Source organism: Pantherophis guttatus, chromosome 6, assembly GCF_059756535.1.
Source record: "Pantherophis guttatus breed Tessera chromosome 6, ASM5975653v1, whole genome shotgun sequence".
Lineage (NCBI taxonomy): Eukaryota > Metazoa > Chordata > Lepidosauria > Squamata > Colubridae > Pantherophis > Pantherophis guttatus.
Genome location: NC_142068.1, coordinates 36,105,923 through 36,125,471, shown reverse-complemented (window position 1 = coordinate 36,125,471; position 19,549 = coordinate 36,105,923). Strand labels below are relative to the sequence as shown.

Below are 19,549 nucleotides of genomic sequence, written 5' to 3'. Positions count from 1 at the left end.
AAAGACCTCCAGTTTAAAGTATAGCTATATTCACTTGTTTTGCTTTATCATCTCCCAAAGCTTTGTTCATAAAGCTAGTTAATATTTTCTTTCCTTTTCTTTTGTTCTTTAGATTTGTGATAAAGAATGGCACTACTATGTTGTCAACGTTGAGTTCCCAGTAGCTACCTTGTATATGGATGGTACAACATATGAACCTTACCTTGTAACTAATGACTGGCCTATTCATCCATCACATATAGCAATGCAACTCACTGTTGGTGCCTGTTGGCAAGGTAACTATATTAATTTGAATGAGTAAATTGAAATTTCATTGTATTGATATTTCTATTAAAAACAGGAATGTATTTAATGAAATCATAGTTTAAACACCACCAACTGAGGAATGCTCTCTGAGAAGCATTTAGACCTTCCTAAAGTTTTATGCAAAAATGTAGGCAATACACATCCAAAAAAAGTAATTTAATTTAATTTTTAGAAAACAAGCATTTATTGAACAATTTAGATATTCTCAATGCAGCAAGATATAGTACTTCATTATTCAAATCTACATCGCCACTCATTTCACACACACACACACAGTGTGTGTGTCTACTCCTTCAGATCAATTCTTCCAATAATTTATTGGAATTCCCAGACCTTTTCTGTTTTAATCCATTCATTCATACCTGGAATTAGAAATTATGTTTCATTTATTATACACTGTGCTGTCTTGCAAATTGTTAAAAATTACTTGACTAAAAAATGTTGCCCCATTCTACTCCAAATAACCATTTAACTATGTATGTTTTATTTTGATTCATTTTTCCATACTTTTCTTTTACTACTACTGATATTACATCATTCATTAAATAGCTTGATGATACTATTTCATTGATTTCTTTCACTTAGTTCATGTACTATGATTTCTTTGGTGTTACCTTAGTGTGACTTAACAGTTTGTAATTCAAGAAGATATAGATATAGATATAGATATAGATATAGATATAGATATATGAATTGTGAAATCATGTACTGTACTTCCTAAAGTGTGGGGTTCTAATATAGCTTGTTTTATGTTGAATTTTATTTATATACACATAACATTTCACTATGAAGATAAGGATAATTGTTCTTAATGTAATAAAGTCTACCCTTATGTCAACTTTCCACAAGCAGACTCTGTATAATATGTGTTGGGATTGCAACAACTGGAATTTCTATCCAGCTTAATTTTCAACCATTTTCTTTGGGAGGGAGATTTAATGAGTTCTGGCAATCCTAAATCACATGACATATATTACAAAAAGCCATCAAAACATTATTAATTCCTGTTCCATTATATGATGATGGTGTTGATGTTGATGATATTTGGTTTATGACTATAGTATTGTATTCATTCAATTTTCCTCTCATGCTTCAAAAAGTCAGCTAATTAGAAATTAAGTGCTTGACAATGTGCTTTACACTTCTGGTCAAGCATATGCAAAGAAGAATGTATCTGTATAAACAGAATGCATTTTGAATTTTCATTTAATTGTTCTCACTTCTGCCATCTTCAGGATGCTAAGGACAAGAGGAAATATTGTGACTCAATCTATGCTTCTCCATCTGAACTGTAGGAAAGTGTTCTCTTGACTGAGCTTTGAAAGATCCTTGAGTAATAAAAACTCTCTTGACCCACTGCACACAAAAAAGGAATTGAGAGAGTTTATATCTCAAACTTGATTGACAATTGGAATTCCTAGCCCTAGCTCCTAAGACTTATCTGAAACTGAAAAAGAGCTGATGTGATTCCAATCTTCAAGAAACTTGGGGTTTGCAAAAAAACATCTGAAGGACTCTCAGACTGTGAGAAACAAACTCTAAGCGGGCTTTCCTGTTTTGCACTGAGGAGAGGCTTCCATCTAGTCACTCTGCCTTAAAGCCCAGATTGGTGGAGGGCTGCAGTGATGGGTGTCCTTCTGAAACTCTGTCCCATCTCCACACAGGATCTCTGGAGCTCAGTCAGAGTAACTATTGGGTCCTTGGCCACTTCTCTTACTAAGGCCCTTCTCCCCTGATTGCTTAGTTTGACCAGGCAACCAGGTCTTGAAAGAGTCCTGATTGTGCCAAATTTCTTTCATTTGACAATTATGGAGGCCACTGAGCTCTTAGGAACCTTCAGTGCAGCAGAAATTTTATTGTAACCTTCCCCAGATATGTGTCTTGTAATAATCCTGTCTCTGAGCTTAACTTAACTCATCACTTGAAATCCAGTCTTCATTCTTTTACTCTTGGTTGGTTGTTTCCTGAGATATATTTCTGTGTCCATTGATTGCCGATTTTTAGAACATCAAAAATAATACAATAATAGCAACATAAATAAAATGGAAAAATGGAGAAAACAGTTTTGTGGTTTGCTATTTCTGGAGCAAAAATTTAGTTAGAGATTTTTTTAAAAAAAAATACACAGCTGAAATATATGTTTCAGAGCAAAAAGATAACCAATAGTACTGTAAAAATAAAACATTTTATTGTATTAAATAAAACTGCCTTCCAAACTGAAATCAGATGAATCTTTATAGTCTCCATTAAGCAACACAATGCAAATGTAACTATAGGTCTAAAGATTAGCATAAAAGGATTAAAATAATTGCCTAGAAGTAAGTACAAAACAGAAAGTTTAACTGAAAGGAATTTTGAAGATAAAAAGCCGCACTTGAAAGATGAGTGGCTTTGCTTTTGTTTTGCCTTTGAATTCTTGACTCCTGTAACTGCCAGAATAAGTCTTGAAAAAAGCTTGGAAATCTTTTACCATTGCCTCGTTCCTATGCCTTACCTAAAGTGGCCTAGCTGGGTCTATGCCTAAGGCAAGACAAATGGTCTCCTGGTTTCTAGCCTGCTTTTTATCCACAACACTTCTTCAGTTTTAACCACAATAATGGGCAAACAATCGATACAAACCGGTATCAGTAAACCGCTCCAAACTCGATTGCCGGAAATATTTCAGCAACAGAGTGGTCCATGCTCGGGTGGAATGCTCACCCGACTCCATTGTTACAGCCTCAAACCCTCACAGTTTCAACTTCAAACTGTTTACCATGGACCTCACTCCCTTCTTAAGAGGTCCATAAAGGGGGAGTGCATAAGCGCACTAGCGTGCTTACTGTCCCTGTCTTACTGTTCCCATTTCTTTGTATTTGCTTCCTTTGTTTATGTTTATGTTCATACCTATACTTGTTATCTGTACATGTTTGACAAACAAACAAATAAATAAAATAAATACCAAACTGACACTCATTCCATTCCATTCCATTCATTCATTTATTCATTCATTCTGTCTTTATTATTTTTAAAAATAACTCAAGGCAGCAATTCTTCTTCTTACTTCAAAATGCTTCTCCCTTCTCCTCCTCCTCCTCCTCCGCCTCCTCCTCCTCCTCCCTTCCTAATGAGCCTTCTTCCTCCTATTTTCACCACAACAAGTGAGATGAGTTGGCTGAGACAGAGTGATTTGTCCAAAATCATCCAGTTGGCTCTCATGTCTCACAGTCTCCCTGTTTCTAGCCTGGTTCCTTAACTACTAGACCAAACTAGCTTTTTATTTAGATAATAAAAAAATAAATTTATCCTAAACATAGGAGAAAGCCAAATCTAACAGACCATAATTAAGCAAGTTCAGGTGCTATGGATTACTATACACATATGAAAATCAATTTTAGGCATAAAATTACATATTTTCAGACATTTCGTCTATTGGCTAGAATATTTTCTGTTTAAACATACGTTTCATACAATTTCAGCTTATTTTTGAATGTGTTCCATATTATAAGAAAAGACATTATTACTGCCACCTGCTATTCTGTCATTCACATATATGGCTGTTTGCCCACCTGCCCATCCTTTTCTCTTTCTCTGAATAAGACTGAATGGAGAATAAAAGACAGTTATCTCTAACCAATTACTTTTTGCATTTGAAGCTAGCCATTTCTTTTGCTATGTAGATGAAATACAACCCAAATTATATTTTGTATGAAACAGACACGTTGATTAAAAATCTCTAAAAGTTGTACTTGTTTTCAACTGCACTGAAAAATGTACCACAAACTAAAGAGTTATCACACAAGCAATCCCTACTGCTAGTATAAATTAGGAAAAAAAATCTTTCTATGCCCTCTTTTTCTCCAAATTTCCCTTGTTGATATATAATTGATATATTGATATAATTATATTTAATTGTAGTTGGCTATAGTTAATGAAATTAAATCATTTATCAGTGATTGTGACTATATTCAAGAAAACTCAGCAGTCATTTTGGCCACTTGCATAGGAAAGACAGAGATGGCATGTCTTCAATTCTCCCATGGTTATTATTGGCTAATGCATGAATAAGACGTCAATTAATCAGATATGCTAATTGAAATGATCATAAACATAGGGAGTAGTTCATTATGCAAAGTATTTCTCTGTAGCATTCTGAGGCTCTTTTGGTTTCCAGAATATATTACTATTTATTTTTAATTAATGGAAGGGGAACCATAAAAATATAACAATGTTAAATTATAGATCACAGTCCATAAGTATGGATATACTAATCAATCTAAATTTGACCCATATGCATATTGCAGCTACTTGTGGATTATTTTGTTCTATTAAATGTCAAATAGAATGATTTTAAAAAATAGTGCCAGGAAAAAAATACTTGGTACTTTGTATATTTTATACAAATTATTAATTTTTCCAGAAATACATGAATTTTTCTATGCAGCCTTTTCCCCTAAGTAATTATTCTAGTATATAATTTCTCCTGAAAAATTTTACCTATTATTCAGTTTATTAGCATGAAATTTAACTTGCATTTTTTTAGAAAATTCTCTCAAATATGGTATTGATATAAAAGTTTCAGAGTGATAAATAAAAGTAGTGCTGGTCAATAAAAAATAATAAATTTTCCTATTTTTACTGATTGCAGTCATTTTTTGAAGTTCTAAACAGTTACATAAATTTAAAAAATATTTACATACTTTAGAAACATGTTTTTTTTTTACTTTTAAAACATATTACATTGTCCTAAAGGTGCTTTTTCACTAGGCAACTGGACTTTCTTGTTTTTTCTTCGAAGACGTTTTGCTTTTCATCCAAGAAGCTTCCTTTGCTCTGGCAGGATAGTGGGGAATGAAAGGATTTATATTCCTTGCAGGCAGCTGGTCATTTGCATCCTTTTAGAGGGCCGTTGAAGCACTTGGAGGTTTATCTGTTTCCTCAGGGTCACCCGAGTAGCGCTCCTGGTTCCTATAGTCTTCAGCTTTTACTCTGGAAATCCATTCCTACTCCCACATCATTCAAAGGGTGTTCATCCCAAATTGTATAGCTAAAAGTCTGTAGAGATTCTCAGTCATTCAGGTCATGGAACAATCATAAGACAACTATGACCTGAATAACTGAGAATCTCTGCAGACCTATATCATTACATTGCAGTAATGTTTATCTATATATGTGGTAAACAAATCTTCCTATTAAATAGAAAACATCTTCCATAAAGCCAAGATATAACTGGTCCCTTTTTCTTTTTTAAGTTATAAGTAATCTTTCTATATCAAGGTCTGGCAAAAAAATTAGCTATAATTCATTTTTCCTTGTATCCCATGAGATCAAGGTAGAAATCATAAGAATTTTTCAATTTCCATCCTAAGAACTGCACGTAGTAGCACTAATTATTTAATTAAAACATAGAATAAGAATTTATTTCCTTAGGGTTACAATGTATTCATGGAGTATCTAAATTCTCTTTGTCTATCTTTCTTGGCATCTACCCCCAAGATATCATTCTCCTTATTTTCTTTACATTTTGCTCTTTTTTGAAAAATGAAATCAATTCATACCTTGAAGTTAAACAATGGTCTTTCCAAATTATAAATGATACATAATTTTTGAGAACACACACTGGCCCCGTGTATAACAAAAGACTGTAGTATTAAGTTTCAGTTAATCGGATGAATTTTAACAATGATAGTAAGAACAACTTCACAATAGCTGAATTAATCATTGCGGGGGATACTGAGCTTCCTTTTACTGGATGTGTTTAAACAAGTGGTTAAACCGATAACTATTACGAATAGTTTAAATGGAATTCCATGCTCTGAGCAATGGACTGATATTGAAAGTCAAAATAATCCCTTAAAATTTTTGATTTTACAAAAATGTGAAGGAAGTATCAGTGTTTTGACACTCCGCCTACAAGAGTAACTTTTTGTCAGAACTTCTTAAATGGTTAATCTTATCACGGCATGTTCAGGTACAGAGAAAAGACCATGTGTTTGCCATTTCAAGTTTGCAAAAACTATCAGTTGTATTATTAATTGTTGCAAGTAACTAAATGCTTGTGAAGTTTGGCTGCATTTGGCTGGGCTCAGGTGGTACAATGGCAATAAGGTTTGTCATTAATTTTATGATGCAGGTGGTTTCGGTCTTTTTTTTTTTCCTGGATGTATGAATGCATTTCATTTGAACTGTCTCCTTTATTTAATTTTGTTGTCTGGCTGATGTTTGGCACTGAAAGATATGACCAGTGTTTGTAGTTCCTTGAGAAGACTGATTGTTCAGCTAAATAATATTTTGAACTATAAGGAATCCCATTCATTTATGAGTGCTTTAGACTTTGCTTGCTTGCTTTCCCAGGGAAAACCTGGAATGCTTTCATACAAATGATGCCAACCTGTTTATTCCTAACAGTTATTTATAAAAGTGAATTTTTAAAATATAAAAATACTCATATTTACATCAATTTGTGAAACACACATCCAGAAAAGTTTCTGTCCCTTATTCATTTTTCTTACGGTATAAACCAATGTCATCTTAAGCAAATGTTGTCTTTTATAATAACTGATGTCATGATATTCTGAATCCTATTTCTTTGGAACTTGACCTCTTTCTTCAAAGCAAAATTATTTCACTGTTAATATTTACATATACCTAAAATGTGTGATAGCATTTTAATATTTAAAACCCCACAAAATCCAATACATAAACTGTGGAAACTTCTGAACAATTTATTTTGCTGGAATATTTCAGTATGGAGCAGAACTGTACCACAGATTTAATTGTAGCTCATGGAATTAGTACTATGTGACTGATTTTAACATATGTTAGATCAATACTTTTTGCCATTATTATCTTTCAAAAATATCCTGTATATTTTTCTTCCTGCATGCACCTAGTAATAGCACTTAATATTTAAACTTATATATCGCTTCATAACGCTTTACAGCACTCTGCATGTGATTTACAGAATTAGCATATTGCCCCCAACAATCAAGGCTTTCATTTTACTTTTCATTTCATTTACCTTGGTAGGATGGAAGGTTGAGTCAACCTTAAACAGGTCAGGATTAAACTCCTGGCTGTAGGCAAAGTCAGCTTGCAATACTGCATTCTAACAACTGCACCACCATGGCTCCACTTATTGGTCTTTCATCATTGTCTTGATCCTCTGAAAATCTCTGTAAGAATTCACTTGCCCAGAAGGTTAAAAGAGAGTGAAAGTCTTGTGCATTCATAGAATTCCTGCAAATGTTTTTTCACACCAATATTACTGGAACAATTTATTTATTTATTTCCTTATCTATATTTCAAGAAACCATTACAGAAAAGCATAGAAGCATTATGCAAATTTGTGTTGTAGCTAAGCAAATTGGTGGACATTTTATTAATTTAGCGTATCTATTTCTGCTTTCAGAGATATTACTATTCCTGGTTTAGATTTAATTTGGCTGATATGTTATTTTTAAATCTGGCATTCTATTTTCAGCTTTTTGTTTTACTATATTGAACGTGCATCTCTTCATATATTTAACATAATGAGATGTTGAATTTATCCTGTTTCTAAACTGAACAGTTTTCCCATCATATATTACAGAAATGATTTTTTTTAATGCTATGTTTCAGGCTAGGATATATTTTCCACGCCTAAAATATGTGCAATAAATGATGATGGAACTATAAGTAGAATTATTTAACTCCAAAATAATAGTGTATAAGCCATTTTCTTCCTCTTTCACCTTTTTTATAAGAATAGCAGCCCAATTATATCAGTTGTTTCAAACATATATGACAGTGCTGAAAATATTGATATTCCGGGAAAAAAATGCATTTATGAATGATTACTCATGACAATTTGTGGTTCCTTTTCAATAGGAGGAGAAGTCACAAAGCCCAGATTTACTCAGTATTTCCATGGCAGTCTTGCCAGTCTTACCATACGGCCAGGCAAAATTAAGAGTCAAAAAGTGATTTCCTGCTTGCAGGCTTGCAAGGAAGGTCTGGATATTAATTCCCTGGAGAGTCTTGGCCAAGGAATAAAGGTAAGAAATGAACTGGTACAATCTTTACTAACATCTAAAACTGATTTATGAAGTGTAGACCACAAGATAGAATACAAAAGCACTCCAAGATGCAATCTAATTTGCCATAAAGTCACACAAAGACACGATAAAAGTGGAACATTGGGACACCAACTGTGTTCTTCCTAGTGTAAACCAGTAGTGGGTTTCAAATCTCAGCGCTACCAGTTCGCTATCAGTAGCGCACAGGCACGCACACTCGCTTTGCGAGCGCACAGCACTTCTGTGCATGCGCAGAGCATTTTTGATGATATCTGGGCAGGTGGGCGGAGCCTCCCGCTGCTGCCACTACCATTTCGCCCAAACCGGGGTGAACCAGGAGCAACCCACCACTGGTGTAAACCTATAGAAGTTAAATGGTGAAAGTGTTTCACAACCATTCAGGATTTCCATTTCATTCTGTCAGTGAAATGATTCTGCTTTTGTGCAGTACTAAACAGATTACTTTCTTATTTTTTATTCTAAGTACAATTCATCAGAACTTTTTAAAAAGTCAAGCCCCTAGTAGATTTCACAAACACATTATGCATACAAAACATATGACAGCCCCACCAGTGGGAGTAAGCCATAGTAGATAAGTATTGAAAAAAAATGGGACAAACATTACAGATACCATATTTTTCGGAGTATAAGATGCACCGGAGTATAAGACACACCTACCTTTTTTGGTTAGGAAAAGAATAAAAAGAAATCTCCCTCTGCCTCCGAGCAATTTTTCCTCGTTGCAGCAAACAGCAAACAGCCTGCTTTACTTTCATTTTTGTTTTCAGCATAGCTTAATTAGCACAAGGGGAAAAAAAATCTGCTCCAGCAATTTACCTCTTTGCAGCAAGCAGAAGAGCCCTGTGCAAAACAGCTGAAAGCAAATCAGCTGAGAGTCAGGAGGCTGATCCAATCAACTTGTGCTAATTAACCTGTGCTGAAGCTGAAAGGAGCTGTTTTTTCTTGCTGTTTGCTTGCAAGGAGGTAACTGCTGCGAGGCAGGGGCCAAAGGGTGGGGGCTAGTGGGTGGGTGGGGCTATATTCGGTGTATAAGGGGGTTGTGTAGACTGAAGAGACATAACACCACCACAAAGGGGCACTAACATGCAAGAAACTGATACAGTTAGACGGCTAAAAACAAACCATAAAAGCACAAATAATAATATTGCATCTGACAGCAATAAAAAAAGCAATGATTATATAGTGTTCTTTCAAGATTTCACAGTACTGTGCAATGTTTCCTGACTTTCAGTTCCATAGGTGTTATGGTAGCTGCTTTGTTCTCTTCAGCAAGAAAGCAAGTGGTATCTTTTTTGAACTATTTTTAGGGGTTCTAGTTTAGATAATTTACTAACAGAAATTATAATATAGAAATCCTTGCATCCACTTTTTTATTGCTATTTAAAGATGCAAATATAATTTCTAAGTGTTTTTATTTTCCCCATAATAACTTCATCCTCCCAGGATCTCTTTCAATCAAAATATCTTCCAGCCTTTCTTCTTTTCTTACTGGTTCTATGCAGGGGTGAAATCCAGCAGATTCTGACAGATTCTGGAGAACAGGTAGTGGAAATTTTGAATAGTTCAGAGAACTGGCAAATACCACCTCTGGCTGGCCCCAGAGTGGGGTGGGAATGGAGATTTTGCAGTATCCTTCCCCTAGAAATGGGAAAGAATGGAGATTTTGCAGTATCCTTCCCCTGCCATGCTCACCAAGCCACACCATGCCCACCAAACCACACCCACAGAACCAGTAGTAAAAAAAATTGAATTCCACCACCGGTAACATCTTTTCCCCTCATCCCCCAGGTTAATTCACACATTCCATTACAAAAAGCCAACATGATAGTTACAACTGCCTGATCAAAAGCACACTCCTTGGTAATGCCTGACATTAACACATGCATAAAAGGGGGAGGTCTTTGATTTCACTGTCATCCCATAGAGACTCCAGGCTAGTATGAAATCTAATATAAAAAATAGACTTTGTACAGATTATGAATACACTGTAAATATGGCATTTATACAACATCCATTACTGTTGCTTGCATTGTACTGCTTGCTGCTCTTGGAGTAGGGGTAGGGAGGAATCATTAAAACAAAGACTAAAAATAGTATAGTTTTTGCTGATACTATATCCAGATGTCCAACTACGATTAGCCAACATGGGAAATTATCTGCTCTAAAATTCCAGTTTAGAATCTCTGCCCTGTTCCAGAATTTTTGTACTCTCTGGAATATTCCAGCACTTCAAAGATTCTGCTTTTTGGAATCTTGGGTGTGATGCTGTGCCTTAATTAAATCCTAATTATGAGATAAAAAGTGGAATAATTTACTACTAGATTTCAGAAATTCATCCAGTCAAAGATGTCTGGTTAATAACAGAATAATAGAATTGGAAAAACATTGGAGGTCTTCTAGTACAATTCCTTGCTCAGGAAGGAAACCCTATATCATTTCAGACAAATGGTTGTCCAATCTCGTCTTAAAAACTTCCAGTATTGGAACACCCATAACTTCTGGAGGCGAATCGTTGCACTGATTAATTGTTCTAATTGTCAGGAAATTTTCTTTAGTTCTAGGTTGCTAATCCATCATGTATCATTAGAAAAGGAAAGCAGGAACTCAAGCTTTATTACTGTTCCTCAATTTTTATATGTTCCTTCTACAAGAGGAAACATTGGCTGCAGGGCTTCTTTGTTTACAGCAAAAGGGGTTCATTTGCAGTGTACTTAACGGCATGTGTGCTTTCTAGAAATTAAAAAAAAATACTTTGTTGCTTCATTATGAAAAAAAAGCTGCTGCCTACTTATGCTTTTCTTTACAATATTGGAATTTTGTTTCGTCATAATGCCAAGCAATACAGAGGGGCCAGTTCGTTATTATTCAAAGACTTTGTCTTCTCCTGAAAGAAACTATGTTCAAATTGAAAAAGAGGCCCCAGCTTTATTCCAGGAGTCAAAAAGGTCCACAGCTCTCTCTGTGGCCATGCTTTTGAAATTTATACTGACTTCAAAACTCTTTGGGGAATCTTCTCTAATACAAGGCCTAATACCCTTAATATTTTTATGCATCATTACAGTCTCCTGGTTAATGCTAATGATTATTCACTTTTCTATTGCCAGGAATAACAATAGCCAGAACTCATAGTCTAACTCACCTGCCACATAAAATGCCAGATTTTAAACTGCTATTACTGCTGGAAGTCTTATTTTTTAAATTGAAAAGTTTTACAAAAAAGAATTACAGAAATTTTTTTCCCCCATGTTTCCCCCACCCTTTCCCCCCCCTTCATCCCACCCACCCCCGACTTCCCAGAGCAAAATACAAGGTATTTCATTTAATCAAACATAAACTAGATTAATCTACTTATCTTCAAAGTATTCCCTCTCCCACTGAAGCCTTAACTCCATTACAAATAACCAAATACTTCTAAACCTTCAAATACGCCGAGATTTTCGCCATTTCTGCTAGGTTTGTTACTTTCAATATCCACTCTTCAATAGTAGGCAAAGAGTCCTTCTTCCAATATTGAGCTACCAGCAGCCTAGCTGCTGATATTAAGTTCAAAATTAATTTAGTCTCTGAAACTGTACAGTCCGTAATTATACCCAATAGAAACAATTGAGGAGTAAATTTCAACCTTCTTTTCAAAATATTCTGTATCACCCACCAAATTTTTATCCAAAATGCCTTGATTTTCTTACAGGTCCACCATATATGATAATAGGTTGCATCATTACATGCACATCTCCAACATTTAGCTTGCAAGTTCGAGTACATACATGATAATTTTTTAGGATCTAAGTGCCATCTATAAAACATTTTATAAAAATTATCTCTCAAATTTTGTGCTTGCATAAATTTAACATTTCTGACCCAAATCTTTTCCCACGTTTCCATCATCACTGGTTCCTGAAAGTTTTGTGCCCATTTTATCATACAATCCTTAGCCAATTCTGTTTCTGAGTCTATTTCCAGTAATACATTATACAACCTTTTAATATGCATCTGACTTTGATCTCTAATCTGCTGGAAGTCTTAATGCGATGGCCCTCCCACACCTACCATTTCAGGCTAATCAAATTGCAAGATTGCCTGCTTGAGACCCCAAAGTAACTCATGTGTTAAATTGGCTCTTTAAAGGTTGGTCAGTTCACAGGCTACTGGAATTTAAACCATTCAAAACCATCAACATCTCACCATAAAGAGTTTATTTTTTCTAGCAGAGAAATTGTGTTACTGTAAGAAGCCATCAGATTGTCATACTTCCTGAAACATTATGAATGTTTTGTCAAGAAGTATGTTTATTGGCTAGGGACTGATCTGCGTAGTGGAAAAAAAATGGTATTCCCCTTGGAAGTAATCAAAATTTCTCGTGATGACTCCCTATTGATTTTGTGAGACTATTTCAGAAAAAGAACTAATGCTATATTCCTTTTCAAAACTGTCTGCAACAATAATAGCATTGCACCACTTTTTGGAAATCCTAGATTGCCTGATATCATCATCTTAAAGAAGTTTAAGCATTTTATGAACAATATGCTTTTCCAAGCTTTTACAGTCCCCTTAACCCACCCAAATAAACTTCAACCAAATAACTAGGCTGAGGAGATGATGCAGATAATCTTGGATTAAATGAAGCAAATTGTTGGAAGATACTGGGTCAGCTTCCTTCTTGTATAAACATACTACTCCTTGCTCAAAACATGAATCAGTTCTGGTGAATTACATATAGGGCAATGAATATAAAATAGCCTTGACTTTTCATTCTTTGTAATATTTGCAAAGTAAGCAAGAACTGGAAAAGTTCTTTATTCATATTCTGTATTCATTTTTGTTAAATGAAGAGGTCTTTGAAAGGATCTATGGAGCAGGAACCAGTTGGTTTCCTCAACTGTCACTGATATTAAAGCACTAGTGGCATACAAATTTAATGTTCAGATCGTCTAGTATGGCAATGTCATATTGATCAATTGAGACAAAATTATTCTCAGAGTGAGTTAGCAACCAGAAGCATCATTTTCAAAACTGTTTGGAGCTGATGCCCCTGCACCAGGCTTAGTTGAAGATTACACCAAACATTGTTTTTGCCTTCAGGAGTTGCTGAAGAAAATTTCCCTGAATCTTATATAGCTTACCAGTTGAATCCAGAAATCATTCTTCAGAAAGATTCTTCTTGCTTGATGAAATTATCTTACTGTAACTAAAGAGTAAAGAGGTTGTATTTGTTATGTTTTAGTAATACTTTTTTGCATCCTGAAGCTCATGCAGTTCTTCAATGAACCATAGCTGCTGGAGAGAGTTTTGTAAGCAATCTACATAGGTGTTTAAAAGAAATAATCATGTTGATGTTGCACTTCAATAACCAACCTTACTACTTGCACCCCAACATCTAATGCAAGTTCACCACCTGTCCCATCCTTTAAGAATGCCTTTGTTTGTCCTGTTTGAGGCTGATGTTTATTTGAAATCTGCTAGACAGAACCAAAATTGCTTGTTTTCCATTTTGCCTCCAGCAGCTATCTGGTATTGACAAGCAGTTGTTTCTGTAATTGAACTGTGTATTGGGAAAAAGAATCCAAAGTTTAATGTTTCAGCTTCAAAAAGTTTTTAGTCTCTGATCTAGAAGCTGGCATGATGCAAGTTTCTTCATTCATTTTCACCTTTTCAGCCATTGTCTGAGCCAGTTACACGGCAGGTGGCAAAAACGAAACAAGCTGTCAGGGGCAAGTCTCATGCAGTGTTTTTGACTTGGCCTGACAGTGACATGTCTGGATGAAATTGCAATTGGGTTGAGAGCAATAAAAAGAAAGATTGTATCTAGCTTTCAAGAACATTTGTGTAACAATTGTTTCTAAGTGTACACAAATGTATAGAAATGGTAAATTGTCCTGGTTAAATCTGGATTGTAGAGAAACTTATTTTGATTCAAAGTAATTGTTTTGGCTTTTAATTCAAGTTAACTGGAATGAAATAAGTGTTAGCTAATAAAACGATAGATTTTCTTTATTTTGTTAAAGGTATACCTTATCTAAGAAACAGGCTTCAGAATCTTCTTATTTTAGGTGTTACAATGAGTTGCTCTATATCATTTTCTTAGAAAAACTAATTATATCCTTTCACCACCTCTGCAGTATCACTTCAATCCTTCCCAGTCAGTCCTTGTTATAGAAGGAGATGACATTGAGAATATAAATCAAGCTCTCCAAAAAGTCTCCTATATCAATTCAAGACAGTTTCCAACTTCAGGTATTCGCCGCCTTAAAGTGTCATCCAAAGTCCAGTAAGTTAAATTCACTAAGCTTGATAATAGAAGCAATGCATCAGTAAACTCATGTTGAGGACTTTTTAATTTTGGGATAAGTGAAAGAGTTTTATCAGCAACACTCATCTTTTAATAAATTGGCCAGCAGCTTAATAGTTACAGTGACTATGATTTCTGCTATTCCTGCATGCCCATGGAGTTCTGGAATGTGTAGAAAATGGCCTCCTGATGCATTCAGTATAAAATAGGCAATTAGGTTCTCAATGCACATTTAACAAGATAGATTTATCAAGCCTGTTAAGTATCAGTTTGAGTATGTAATTAAAAATGCATAAGCCATTTAATCAGATTTAACCATTGACTGTTTGTTATGTTATTTATGAGTTTAAGTTGTATGGGTGCAGTGACCTTTGTAAAGATCATATCTGTCAATGGCATGCTGTGCTGTTCATAAATAATTTGGGAAACTATATTTTAATGCTCATACGGGACTGAGTAATTCTGAAGCTGGTCAGTGAGTAGGCATTAAAAACTAAGTGTGCAAAGATTCCCAATATCTCTGGATAAATATTCTCTTTCAACTGTGTGTTTCTTAAGAAAAAAGAATGAATGCTTAATCTTCCATGAAGTTAAATGGTACATTTTTCAGATGTTTTGGTGAAGATACCTGCATTAGTATTCCAGATATAGATGCCTATGTAATGGTGTTACAAGCCAAGGAGCCCAAGATTACAATGACTGGAATGGATCACTTTGCAAGACCTGCCACACAATTTGAACATGAAAGAGGAGTGATTCTTTTACCGGATGTCAGAATTGTCAGCACGGTTTCTAAAATGGAACATCCTTCTGACCTGAAGGAAACTGTGACTACAGGTTTGTTGATTTTTTCTTTTTAGGTTTATGATTTTCATGACTTAAGTAGAATTTAATGCCAAATATAAATGAATAACGTATAGAAACAGGCTTTGCTAAGATGGTTGTAACCTTGGAAGAAGATTGTTTAAGGCAAGGTAATATGTTCTATGGCTCTTAAATATTATTGTCCTTCAGTAAAGTGCATAATACATTGGAGAAGCAGGAGCTTATTTTATTTCAGCCTTCCCCTGCTTGGTATACCCCAGCCAACAAAGTGTACATCAGATAAACACTGATTTGGGTGAAGGGGTGGGAGCAACTGTTTTTTTAAAAAAGAACAGCTATTCCTTTTTGCTCTGTCCTTTGTGAGCTCTGGAGAGTTAGCATTGACAATGCTGTCTTGTGCAACATTTATAACTACCAATTAAAATGCCATGGTAAACGTTTCCTGTACCTTCATCCCTTGGGTCATAACAACTTGAGCAGACCAACCTCGGTTGTTTAATTTATTTATAATATTTATATTTATTTATAATATTTACTGATTTTCATTTTAAAATAGTGATTGGTTATAATAAATACCAAAAATGGACAGTAAAATAGTAGTAGTAAAAATAGTAAATATTGAACCCACAACTAATTAAAAGCTAATATCCACGTCAAACTATAAAAATTGAAAAAGTCTGTAAGGAAGATAGCAGTTTCTTAAATGATCTTATCCTTCACTGTTTATTATCACCAATGCCTTGAAAAGTTGTATATGCACCGTAAGGAACACTTTCAAGAGGAGCTCTTCATATAGCATGTGGTAGAGCAAAGTAAAATTAAGTAGTTATCTGTTAGGCACCAAATAGAGATTTTAAAGTTAACTAGGTAACTCTAGTTATTGCCTAGTTATGTCTGCTGAACAGCTGGATTTCTTCCAGTTGTGTCAATTTGTTTTTATTAAATAGGTGGCTCAGGACATGTTGAAAACAGAAAAGGAAGCTAAAGAATGTCAGTAAGCTCTTTGGTACATCACACTAGTGAAAGAAGGTTTATGTGAACCAATTTCTCAGAGTATATTAGGTCTAGAAGCAATAGTTGTTGCCAAACCTGCACCCCCAATAATTTCATTTATTGTAAACATTATGGCCTAATTATTATTGGTGGAGAAGTGATAAAACATAAAGACTTTCTTTGTATGCAACAAGAAGATGGCCACATAAATATAGTGAGCAATTTAACCTTGATCTACTGCATGTTAACAGACCAAGAGAGAGAGAGAGGTCATCTATCTGAAGTGACAGAAATGGATATTCTTGGCCTTCTTCATAAAAGATAATTCATTTAATTGATGGCATGCCAAAGACATTTTATTTGGATTCACACATCTCAGCCATGTTCAACAAAATTGCATTTTGATTTAGAATGATGTACAAAAAATCATTTTTGCATGAATACATTTTATGACCAGTTGGTGAATTAGTGTTGGAAAACCTTTGGGATTATTGGATTATTTCCAGCATTATTATTTTAAAACCTCAAGAAACTGAAATCTTTAATAATGCCAAGTTTTGCTTTTCTAAACTTTTCATTCTTAGTTGCCTAAACAGTGTTCCTTGTAGTGCTCAGGAATAATTCATGATACAAATACTTATACCCACTTTTCCACAGACTTCTGCTCTGTATTACAAATAAACACATCATTTGATAATGGTGCTGAGATTCTCTATGTTATGTTATTAACTATAATAAGAAATTTTAAAACATTTTGCATACACACACACACACACACACATTTCTTTCATAACAGTCTTCACTAAATGATGGCATTTTTATCAATATAGTATTTTCTCTGAGAATGAGTTTTCAGCATGATCAATTTTCATTAATATGGAAACCCATGTTTAAGCTTTACTTCCTAACACCTGCAAATATATAAATATTGTAGGGATCAATACCAAGCTGATCAAGGATTATTTCTTAGGGAATATGAAAACAATTACAGCTAAAATACAGTGATGGTTGATTTATAGTACTTATGTCCTTTGTTTATATAAAGATCCTCTCCATATTCAGTAAACATTTTTGATACCAAATAAAGGTAGTTGAGAAGCGCTTCTGTATAGTTTAATCATTTTTAGTGATAATATTCTTCAGAATCCAAAACTCATATTTTATATGTAGATTAGCAGAAACGCTGCCAGGTTATATTTATAGTGGGCATGCAGGAGCAGCATTCAGTTCATTGTAAAGTATTGCATATGCCCAGTGTATACAAACTATTGCAGAAAAAGCTTTTAGATAATCTGTGAATAAAACTGTGAAAATTTAATAATTCTAGAATTACACATGTTGCCACAGCAACTCCGCCTCCATCTTCATCTTCATCATATCCTCCTTCTTTCCTCTCTTCCTTCTTCCATTAGAGATAAAATTAAAGTTTTTTTATTAGATGCAAAGTTGTTCAGAAAATATAAACCATTCTTAGTTATTCAATTGTATTCACAGAAGTAAAAAGTGATATCAGACCTCTTAGTGTTTTTTAAAGTCCTAAAATAGTAATAGTGAGAAAGATAAATGTGGTACCAAATTACATTCCTAAATTATATTAGTTTATGAAGATTTTTGTTGCCAACTGGAGTTTGCTAAGAGGATATTTTGACATACTGTATATGGACAGAAATATATCCTCTTGATATTAAGGAAGGGATTAATGATATGAGTCATCCATTTTTGAAAAGTCTTCATTCTCTAAAAATGACAAGATCAACCAATATGCTTATTCATTATCTATATTTAATGACAAGCTAAAGGATGGAAATAGTACTAAATGGATATTTTGTGGATATTTTTAATAGTTCCTTTTCTCCATTTATTTATTTAATTTAGTTAGTTTAGATATTTAGTTCATTTAGATATTTAGCTTCTTTTAATTGTTATAAGGTATGTAGGATTTTTTTAAAAAATTATTGTACAACTACTGTATCTTTTGTTGGTAATAGTGATTGATGTTGTAGTTATTTCCATTTCAGTGGGAATATGGATGTGTATCTGTTTATCTATCTAAATACACATCTCAAAAGTATTTATGATATTGAGGTAATATTAATACACATTCACTAAAAATCAGCATAATTATCATTATGTAATTCTGTTTGGTGACAGTGCTAGTCAATCTTTGTTCATCTGCAAATTAAGCAGGCAAGGTAAGCTTCAGTTAGTACTTGGATGGGTGACCTGAGATTTCCAGGGAATTAGCAAGTATAGGAAGACAAACAGAATATTTTGAAAAAGGCAATAGTACAAGACTTCTGTATTTAATATGTAAATAATTTAATTTTATATTGTTTTAATGTGCAATTGTGCATTTTATTGTTGTGAACCGCCCTGAGTCCGTTGGAGATAGGGAGGCATATAAATTGCATTAAACTAAACTAAACTAAACTAATATTGCCAAGAAAATCACCTGGATGCTGTCACCAAGAATTAAGTGTCTTTCCAAATTAACAATTCAATTCTGTACTTTTCAAAGTCAGTTTACATAATTTTTTTTTGTTTTTTGTTCTTTTCAGTCATGGAGTGAAAATTGTACACTACTTAAGGTCAACTGAGTATAGTGCCCTGTATATAAATTAAATTTTGAAAAGCAACATTTTATTTTTTTAATATGTTATTTGACATTCTTTATTATTGTTCACAGATCATAAACCAGTTCTGTTAGAAAAAATGGATCACAATCTGGATTTTTGTGATATTTTGGTAATTGGATCAGAATTGGATCCCAAGCGAGAGTGTTTGGAATTGGACAAGAAAGACCTTCAAGGGAAACATATCGAAGCCACTAACTCTACAGCTGGATATTCAATATATGGTTTGAATATTTTTTTTCCATTTCTGTATCTTATCCTAACCTAATACTTAATATGTTTATCTTAAATTAATAGGGCTATGTTGTACCTGTTTTTTTAAAAAAGAATAAAATACATCAGCATGGCAGAAGTTAGAAAGCAGTTCAGTATGAGGAATTGGAAATCCATTTACTATTTATCCTATCAAGATGATTCATCCTAATCTTTATCTGAGTGAAAATGAAGTG

At 34.1% G+C, this 19,549-nt stretch overlaps 1 protein-coding gene across 1 annotated transcript in view; it reads left to right on the top strand.

Moving 5' to 3' along the window:
• The window catches only part of CLSTN2 (calsyntenin 2), a 267,478-nt gene that overhangs the window by 226,362 nt on the left and 21,567 nt on the right, over window positions 1-19,549 (top strand). Inside the window, exons 9-13 of the mRNA XM_034439447.3 lie at window positions 113-275; window positions 8,155-8,321; window positions 14,480-14,628; window positions 15,260-15,486; window positions 19,154-19,324. Coding sequence (XP_034295338.1) covers window positions 113-275; window positions 8,155-8,321; window positions 14,480-14,628; window positions 15,260-15,486; window positions 19,154-19,324 — 877 coding nt within the window. The remainder of the gene's footprint in view (window positions 1-112; window positions 276-8,154; window positions 8,322-14,479; window positions 14,629-15,259; window positions 15,487-19,153; window positions 19,325-19,549) is intronic.